This window comes from Cucumis sativus, unplaced genomic scaffold, assembly GCF_000004075.3.
Source record: "Cucumis sativus cultivar 9930 unplaced genomic scaffold, Cucumber_9930_V3 scaffold54, whole genome shotgun sequence".
NCBI lineage: Eukaryota > Viridiplantae > Streptophyta > Magnoliopsida > Cucurbitales > Cucurbitaceae > Cucumis > Cucumis sativus.
The window spans coordinates 196,494-206,699 of record NW_022279554.1 but is presented as its reverse complement, the minus strand read 5'-3'; the positions used below and the strand labels follow the sequence as shown (position 1 = coordinate 206,699).

Sequence of the window (10,206 nt, the reverse complement as noted above, 5' to 3'; positions counted from 1 at the left end):
AGCTAAAAGATCATGTAAGGGGGTAAATGATTGTATAAAAAGTTAAAACTATCGTGTAAGAGGTTGAACGATCATGTAGAAAGCTAAACGATCATGTAAGAGGGTAAACGATTGTATAGAAAGCTAAACTATCTTGTAAGAAGTTGAAGAATCATGTAGAAAACTAAATGATTGTGTAGGAAGTTGTAGGTAGAAAATGAAATTTTAAAGAAGTCTTCAAGGTTATGTCGGTTGAAATCTTTTTACAAGTGTTCGTAACACCCGTTGGGTCAAATTACCGTTTTACTCCCTAGGTTACTTATAGTCCTTAAATACCAGTGCTCCTCTAATTAACAACCTATTTATGGTCAAACCAATGAACAACCTGTTTATGGTTCAACCAATAAACAAAAAAAACCATTTTGTGCCATAGAGAGGGTAGAGCCTTTGTTCAAGTTCCGAATGCACCATTTAAGGGAACACTCATATACTTACCTAAAAGTCGGGAATAAGTGAATCTCATAGTGTGTGTGATTATGTTTTTAGCTCCCCACTCGATTTGTCCCCAAAATTACAAGCATATTGAGTCGGTAATCTGACCACTCTCTCATGTACAAATCTAAGGACAATCCCTCGTGAACAAGAGTTCATAATACACTTAGGATTAAGATAAATTATCTATGTCATCATAGTGAAATAAAAATCTAACTAGTTAACAGAATTACATCAAGTGGTTACTATTTCGTGGTCCGATTTTATGCGAACTCATTGTATGTGATACTCTCCCTCGTATGTCACCTACACAAAAGCATTGATTCACTGCGTTGTAACAAATATAAAGTGAGTCGTATCCATAATATTACCATGACAAGGTACCATGCCTTATCCCGATACTATAGACTCTTTAAATTGTATCTCGAACATTGATCCCTATATGTCGTCTCTACATATTGTTTAATACTCATCAAACAACTTAGGATGTTAATTAATTAATTTGATTTAGGTTACTAAGTCAAAACTAATAATATAATCAATAATGTTTTATTGAAATTATAACAATACTTTATTATAATAACGGGCAACATATTACATTTACTATCTACGAGTTTTAGGACATAAAATTCAACAATGTCAAATGGATACATATATATCAATAATGAGGGGAGTGCAACTACGAGACTTTAGTGGCATGATTCGTTAATTAACAAATAATGATTAGCTCGGTCTAAAAGAGTTAATTCAGTTAATCACGAATCGTTGAAGTCCCTGATCTATGGTCCATTAGGTTCCCTTGCTAGGTTATATGGAATTAACTTAGAACAATATGTTAAATTAGTTCGAATAATTCGAATAGGTAAGAAGAGGGAAACCAACAGTTATATATGATATAATGGTCGTCTTAAGTTTAGAGGTAAACCTTTATATTTAAATACGATTTAAAAATAATAAAATGTGAATGCACATTCATATTCGAAAGTTCATAAAGTAAAAATAGTCAAAATTATAAAAAGTAAAGGGTTAACTTTTGACTTTAAAAAGTCAAACTTTGACCGACCTTAAATTTATAAATTCAAATGTGATTTGAATTTCGAAAAAAATGAAAGCAGATTCATGTTCAAGATTGAAGTTAGTGAAGACGAATAAAATGATAAAAGTAAAAAAAGTTAACTTTTGACGTTAGAGGTAAAGTGTGAAAAGACAATTTTACCATTTTGACTAAAGTTAGTAGAAAAATCCAACATTTTTTCAAATTGTGAATGGATGGTGAAGTGTCGATTAAAAGACCTATTCATTTTGTTGTAAATGGAATAATGTATGTTGTTACTTTTAAATGGAAAAATATTGTAAATGGAATAAATGTATGTTGGTTCATTTTGTTGGATTAAAATGGAGTTTTATAAAATTGCTATATACTCAAATTTCCCTAAATAAATATTATTTAAAGGTACGTTTTAATTAAAGAAAGAGAGCTCAATCCATTTATCAAATTAAATGAAAATAGATCAAATAAATTAAAGAAAGGCAAAACCTAATTCTCAATCCACGCCTTTCACATACTCTTGCGTGCTCCATCCCCCTCTCTCTTACTCTTCGCGCCAACGCCGTCGCCGACGCCGGCGCCGGTTCCCCTCCCTCGTTCTGCCAGTTACTCCTGCTCGCGCCACCACTATCACCTTCCTCCTATCTCTCTACTGGTATTCTCTCAATCTCAATCTATGCCTTTCTTCTCTCTTCCAACCCAAGTTAGGATTTTCAAACGAAAAAAAAGAAAAGAGGACTTGCGTGAAAGAACAGCCTCAGCATGTTTTTAGATCAAGATCATGGTAGTGAAGAAACAAAACGATGTAAATCGAATAAATCTATGTTGTTACTTTTTTTTTTTTAATTTTTTTTGAAACGGATACTGAACTTCTAAATGCTTTTAATTCTGAATACAATTCTCATTTGAGACTTGCGAAATTGAAGCCCCGACCTAAAGTTTAATGACTCGACTCGTTGTTGACATAAAGTTGAAAAATTTTCCTCTTTGGTGTCCCATCCAGATTTAGTTTCTTGTTTGCCATCGAAATGGCAAAGGAGGAATTTAGGGTTTACAATTCGATGACGCAGCAGAAGGAAGTCTTCACCACGAAGGAGCCTGGTAAGGTTGGCATGTACGTCTGTGGCATCACGGCCTATGATTTCAGCCATATTGGTCATGCCCGTGCCGCCGTAAACTTTGATGTGCTTTACAGGTTTACCAATTTCTGCATTCTTATTTCTTTATGCAATTGATCTCATTTACTCTAAATTTTTTGTTTTGGATAATGAGGAGTCATATATGTAATATGTTCGGATTCAATACTCCTTGTTTATATTTTAGTGCATGGAATACCTAAAGTGAATCTTTTCAACTGTTTTTCTTCTTCTTAATATTTATAATAAATTAGAGATTTTCAAATTTTAGTATCTTTCAACTGCCCTTGAAAGTGAAGCACGAATTAAAAGGTGTTCCTATAATCTAAGTTGCTTATTGAATAGTGGAGTCTTTTTTTTATGTGAGCCAATGATATCCCTAGCATCTATCCAACCCTCTTGAGATTTATATATTTTTTTTTCGCATTTGGATAATTTCTTGATTCTTAGATTTTTTTTCTGCATGTCTAGTGATTTGTTTGCAGTTTTGAAGCTTTATTTTTCATCAAATGCTTCTTTTTAAAAAGGAAAAAAAATCAAAATGCTTTAAAGTTGTAACTAACTTGATAATTACGTCCCTGCAGATACCTTAAGCACTTGGGATATGAAGTTACTTATGTGCGGAATTTTACTGATGTTGATGACAAGGTGAGAGTGTAGAAATTAGAATTACATGTGGGTTTATAAATATCTCTTACATCAAGCAAGAAGTTGTTATAATGATTTACATTGGATGATTTCTAAGAGTTTCATCTTTTTCTGATATCAGACAAACTGTCGTTTAAAAACAAAAAAGTAATTTGTCACCTGATAAAGCCTTGGGACAGCCAATTTGAAGTGAGATGCCTTCCAGTTGATCTTCCCTAATCTTAATCTTTCCTTTGCTGTTGATTTTAAGCCATGCTATTTATCTCTCTGTTTAATTTGTCACATTTAAACCATGAAATTCTGTTGAACGGTTCTCATTAAAAAGATTAAAATCGAGAGTGGAGTCTTGGTTAGCTTCTTGGCTGACACTTTGTATGTAGGGTCCTCAAGAGTTAGGGAGTATGGGCAAGGGGACTTTTGAGACTATAGACTTATTTATTTTTCTAGTGATCAGTGTTCACACGATCATTGCTAAAGTGCTGGAAGAGAGATTGAAAAGATTGTTAACATCGATGGTATTAGAATCTCAGGTGCCTTCTCTAGTGTTTATAAGTTTGGCTTAGTGCATCTTATCCATCATTGGGGTTTTGTCAAACTTTGTCTGATGGGGAAATTGGATAGTATCGATCTTTTATTGATGCTTGAGGATTTCCATTTTTGCTCGAAAAGAGAGAGAGATTCATATTTGTAACCATAGTTCTTCTAAAGGGTTTCATATAAGTCCTGTTTTATTTGTAATTAATTCCTCATGTTTGAGTAAAACTTTTGCTGAAAGTTATGTTTTTTTTTCCTTTGGCAAATTATCTACAGATGACTTAACTCCTTGGATAGATTTTTGAGCAGGGCTCCCAACTTGATGGCCCCGAAATGGCAAATCTTGGGTAGGAAGCAATGGATGTTGGTCACATTCTTTGGAGTGTAATCTTTCTTATTCAGTTTGGAGTCTGTTTTTGGAGGAGCTTAGTGTGAGTTTGGCTAGATGTAGACGTTGTACAAATATGGTTGAGAGTTCTTGCTCCATCATCCTTTTGGTGAGAAAGGAAGATTTTGTGGCAAGTTGGGGGTGTGCTATCGTTTAGGGCCTTTGATGAGAAAGAAACAATAGAGTTTTGGGCTTGAGAGACATCCTGGTGAGGCTTGGTCTTGTTTTTGGTTCAATGTGTCTTTGTCAGTGTCCATGGCTAAGTCTTTTTGCTTGGTATTATTTTATTAGTTTGGACTCATTGGAGGCTATTTTTTTTAGTTTGCCCTCATTTTGTGGCTCTCTTTCTGATGCCCCTAATCTTTTTTTCACTTTTCTCAGCAAAAGTTTGGTATTCACTGAAAAGGAAAAAAAATCTTAATTTCTTTGTTTTTGATAATTTTCTAATGGTAAAGATAATTTTCTGCACGGTGAATTTCTCAGTACTTGAGGTTGCTATTCTTACAATCAACAGATAATTCGGCGGGCAAATGAGAGTGGGGAGAATCCTTTTGCCTTAAGTGATCGCTTTTGCCAAGAATATCTGTCTGACATGGCTGATCTTCAGTGCCTTTCTCCAACACACCAACCTCGTGTGTCAGATCACTTGGAGCAAATCAAGGATATGATAACTCAGGTATGAATCTGTACACCAACCGAATGATAAATCATAAAAGCAACATGCACCAATTTGTCTACAACATACTTTGACTATTGTTTCTCTAAATTACTGAATCTGAATGCATCCATGTCTCATGTGCACAATTGTATTTTAGAGCGCACACAAAATTTTGCCCCATACCTAGAGGAATGTGATTCAGAAATTAGCGGTAAGGATTCCTAATGGTAGGTCTATGATCCAAATATTACTGGTGTAGTGTGCTTACCAACTGAATATACTCTCTAAATGTTGTTTTCTTCTAGATAATTATGACACTTTTAATGACTATTTTTATATTTGTTACAATGGGAAAAACTATAAATAAAATGGGCATGATATTATGTGCTGAAATTTTAATTAATATTGTGAGTTCAAAATTAATGGCACATTGTTCATGTGAATAGATCAAGTTGGTTCTGTAAGACTTCCAAGCTAGAATTATTATTAATCAAATCTTGGTTGATAAAGTTATTTTCAAGTGTGTTGGGATACACACAGATATTACTCCTTCTGGGAAATGGTCTGTATTTGACAAAATGCATTTAAAAGATGAGTTTTGGTCTTACCCTATCCAGTCTCATCTGAATGTTATTCAAAGTTATGGAGGACGGGTTAATACAAAAAAAAGGCAATTAAAATATTGGGAGGTTGGCTTTTTTAACCATTAGTCAGAATTTAAGAGGTTTAAGAAGTATTTCTTCAACAATACTCAATGGTTTGGATTGCTCGGCTGCTTTTATTCAGATTGAAAAAAAATTGTGTGGTTTTCCTTCTGCTGAAATTGTATTCAAGGATCCAAAGCAGGGGAATTTTGCCTTAGATATGGTGATATTGAACGATCTAAAGCTTCAAGTTTGATTTCTACCAATCGGGTTGATTTATTTGCTTTTCAAATCCTCAAGAGAAGGTGAAGGGGTCTGGTTTGCTTAGCAATAATGTGCCTGATTCATATTTTATTAATGAAGAATTTAATGCCAAGCAAGTTATTGGATCCTATCCATATTAATGAAGAATTTAATGCCAAGCAAGTTATTGGATCCTATCCATCTCGCAGAAAGTTTTTTTTATCAGAATTTGAAGTCATTTAAATAGGAATGCTTTGGATATATCAACTTCTTGTTGAATTGGGATTTGAAATTACCACAGACAAAATTGTGGTGTGATAATCAAGCAGCACTTCATATCGCATTTAATCTCGTGTTCCACAAGAGGACTAAACATATTGAAGTTGTTGTCAATTTGTACCTGAGAAAATTCAACAAGGCTTGGTATCTATATGATATGTGAAGACTGGAGAACAATTAAGAGATCTTCACGAAAGCGTTGAATGGAACATGCCTGCATTATCTATGTAACAACTAACAAGTTGGGCATGATTAACATATATGCTCCAACTTGAAGGGGAGTGTTATAGTTCTAATATTAGGGATATTCTATTGTTGTAAATATCTTTGTTATATTTTCCTTTTATGGCCTTTCCTACATTTTCCTTTTTTGGTCACTCTTGTTCCCCTTATATATATTTCTTTAGAATGGAATAATAAAATCTGATTCTATCAAATCTAAGTGTTTTTACCAAAAATATAAAACAAAAAATTGTCCTCTCAGTTTTCATATGTATTATACTGTAGATCAAAGGATGTTTTCCAAAAAGAAAAAAAATGATTAATCTATGGAGCGTTCTCTCCAGTAGTTGAAAACATTGGAGTTTTACATTTGTAAGTGTCTAGTCGTTTCTCTTGTCGGAAGACTTCCTTATTCCAGATGTGATTAAAGGGGAATTTTTTCTCGTAAGTCATGACCCAATCTTGATTTTTGGTTGATAAATTTTCAGATTATAAAGAATGGATATGGCTATGCAGTTGATGGAGACGTGTTCTTTTCTGTGGACAAATTTCCAAATTATGGACAACTGTCAGGGCAAAAGCTTGAAAATCATAGGGCAGGAGAACGGGTTGCTGTCGATTCAAGGAAGAATAATCCTGCTGACTTTGCATTGTGGAAGGTAAAAATCAGATATGAATTTGGCTATGAAGTAAGTAGGAATATGAATTAGTTGTATAGTGTTTGTAATAAATATAAGCTGCGCAGGCTGCAAAACCTGGTGAGCCAAGTTGGGAAAGTCCGTGGGGTCCTGGAAGACCTGGATGGCATATAGAATGCAGTGCCATGAGTGCTCATTATCTCACGTTTAAGTTTGATATTCATGGAGGTGGCATTGATTTGATCTTTCCGCATCATGAAAATGAGGTTGCACAAAGCTGTGCTGCCTGCCAAGAGAGTAAAATCAGTTATTGGATGCACAATGGGCATGTTACCAATAATAACGAAAAGATGTCCAAATCATTGGGTAATTTTTTCACCATTCGCCAGGTAGTATGGTATTAAAGAAGCTATTGAAGCTGTTTAACCTTTTGTTTAGTTTTTGGTTTGTCTTACTATATTTTTCTTACACTGCAGATTACGGAAAGATATCATCCATTAGTTTTGAGACACTTCTTAATAAGTGCTCATTATCGTTCTCCTCTCAACTACACTGTCTCTCAGTTGGATAGTGCATCAGATACAGTTTATTATATATACCAGGTTTGGGATCTCTTCAGTCATTCCATGGCTAACCATTTAACACTATATATATCTTTTCTTAACGAAACCTGTGGTCAGTCACTTATACTTGGAGTGGTGGCATATTAAACTCGCGATAAATTATCCCGAAACCATCAGTCCTTGATATTTATGGCCTGTTTTTGTTTAATTGTTAGACTATGCAAGATTGCGAAGATGCTTTATCACAACATCAAGGGAAAACCTGAGTGACGGTTTGGGAAAAACAGGCAAAAAAGATCCTGTTAGCTCTGCTGCTGAAGAATGCATCATTAATCTACGGTCTGAATTTCAAACTAGAATGGCAGATGACTTGAACACAGCACATATATTAACTGGCGCCTTCCAGGAAGCTCTGAAGTTTATAAATAGTACCTTAACCTCACTCAAGGTACAATTTCTTGCCTACCTCTTGTACATCTCCGCGCTAATGCTATGGAATTTGTTTTATACCATTACTTAAGAAGTTCTCATTTTATGAAATCGAAATTTGAAAACTTGAATAAGCAGTGAAGTCATTGCCTCCATTAAAACAAAAAAAAAATATTCAAACTCAGAGAGTTGCTACTTAATACAGTGGGAATATATATGTATATATGTGTATATATATTTGAATTCCCTTTTCATTGTTTTTTTCGATGTAGAATAACAATTCATGTTTTCTATTTTATCAGAAGAAGCAACCAAAGAAACAACAACTTTCGATGATTCAGTCCCTTGTCAATGTGAAGAAGGAATTGAGAGAAGTTCTAGATGTTCTTGATTGCTCTCCACATCTACTTACTCTGAAGTAAATACGATCTATCTTATATTTTTAGTTCCATAGATTCATATCTTATTTTGCGTCTTTAATCTTTGCACTTCTACTGTTGGTCGTTCTCACTCTTCAAAATACTTTGGTTTTTCGAACTTCACATAAATGTAGTTGTAGATCTGCGTCTTACATTTAACACAAATCTTGTTTCCAAATCTTAGCACATAGCTTAAACAGAAGTGTGTGGAACAAGTTCCAATATAAATGACTGAAATGAATCATGTCTATGCAACATGAAAAGATAAAAACAAAATATTTTGAAGCATTAGGGATTAGAAGAGACGAAGATGAAAATCCTTATGTTGAACTAGAATTTAAAGAGAATTAAAGATGCATTCTTCCACTGTGCAGGTTTTGCAGCAGCTGAAAGATAAAGCACTGAAGAGAGCAGGGATGGTGGAAGATGATATACTGCATTTGATTGAAGAAAGAACACAAGCAAGAAAAGACAAGAATTTTGGGAAAAGTGACAATATCCGAGCCAAACTATCTTCCTTAGGCATAGCTCTCATGGACGTTGGCAGAGAGACCATTTGGAGGCCATGTGTTCCTGTAGAACCGGCGGTGCTGGTTCCTCCAGCGAACAGAAGGCGACTCAAGCAGAGCAAAAGCCAATGGAGCAGCAAGTTGCTCAGCCACCAGCAGGTGAACAGCAAACAGTTGACAATGCTCAGACAAACGAGGCAGAAAAGAAGGCAACCGTGCCTGCCATCTGATGTTTGTATCTTCTTCGTTTGTTGAGGTGAACCTAAACATTTTGGAAGAGTGTGTAGCCTACATACATATGTAGCTTTATTTATACGTAATTTAACTTATAGGTTTAGTCACTGAAAATTAATCCCATCTAACTCCCTGTTATTTGAGAATTTTCATTTGAAATAATTATGAGCCAAGAAGAAATTGATAGTTCAATTTTTGTCAGTCTTTTCCCCAAGTATTATGTCAAACACATGAAAGAATTTTAGTTTTCATACAAAGAAGATAGTGAAGGATACTTTTAAGAATGCATTGGGGGAGGCCCTTCTTTCCCTTCCTTTAGGCAGGATTCCTTTTTATAAAAAAAACTATTATTTATGTCCTTGTGTTCTTTCATTAAGTCTGGTTTGAAAAGTATAGCTCACTATAATATGTATATATAGAAAAACTAATTATGATTACCAACAATATTTTGTTCCTATTATCATTAAAAAATATAGCCCTTCTTTGAGTACTACAAAGTTTAGGAGTTTATTATAGCCAAATGTTACATAGTTTGTATTTAGGTTGTAGGCTATTTGGAAAGAGTGATTCTATATCTGTCTAAACAATATGAATATTAAAAAGAAGAGAAGTAGGAGAATTCTTGCATTCTCTTTTCCCTCACATAACTACTTTGTGCTTCCACCATTTGGTATTGAGCGACATTAGAACAATAGAAGCAACCTTAGGTTGACAAGACACAACTTAATGGGTGCAAGTGGATGTGACTATTCAAGTTTAGATGTTTATTGGCATTCTTCCATCTTTAGGACACTGTCTCTTTAATTTTAAGTGTTTATTGATTCTTTTTTTTATTAGTGGTTATTGGTTACATCGAATCCAAAAGTTTGATGAGAGATATGATTATAGTTAAAGTTGTCCTTCATTTTTCACTTTACAAATAGATTTATTATATCTGAAAGTAACTTTGAAGTTGAATAAAAAATAATAACAAACTATATATAAATTTCATGAACGAGTGTACCACACACAAATAATTACTAATAGTATTTAAAAGGTACTTGTTACGATCTTAAATAATTCTTGTCTCAAACACCCTAGTTTTTGACCTCTTAAGTCTAAACTTGTTGGAAATATAATTTATTTATTATTTATATAGTACTT

The 10,206-nt window shown here is 34.0% G+C and overlaps 1 protein-coding gene across 1 annotated transcript; it reads left to right on the top strand.

Annotated features, from left to right (window-relative positions):
- The first annotated feature begins 2,522 nt into the window (after positions 1 to 2,522).
- LOC116406014 (cysteine--tRNA ligase 2, cytoplasmic-like) lies at positions 2,523 to 9,347 on the top strand. The gene is given in 11 exon segments (XM_031889716.1): positions 2,523 to 2,714; positions 3,240 to 3,303; positions 4,740 to 4,901; positions 6,760 to 6,930; positions 7,017 to 7,298; positions 7,386 to 7,511; positions 7,688 to 7,738; positions 7,741 to 7,920; positions 8,204 to 8,288; positions 8,291 to 8,319; positions 8,695 to 9,347. Coding segments are annotated over 11 exon segments (1,707 nt in total). The 5' UTR covers positions 2,523 to 2,547; the 3' UTR covers positions 9,085 to 9,347.
- Positions 9,348 to 10,206: the final 859 nt, after the last annotated feature.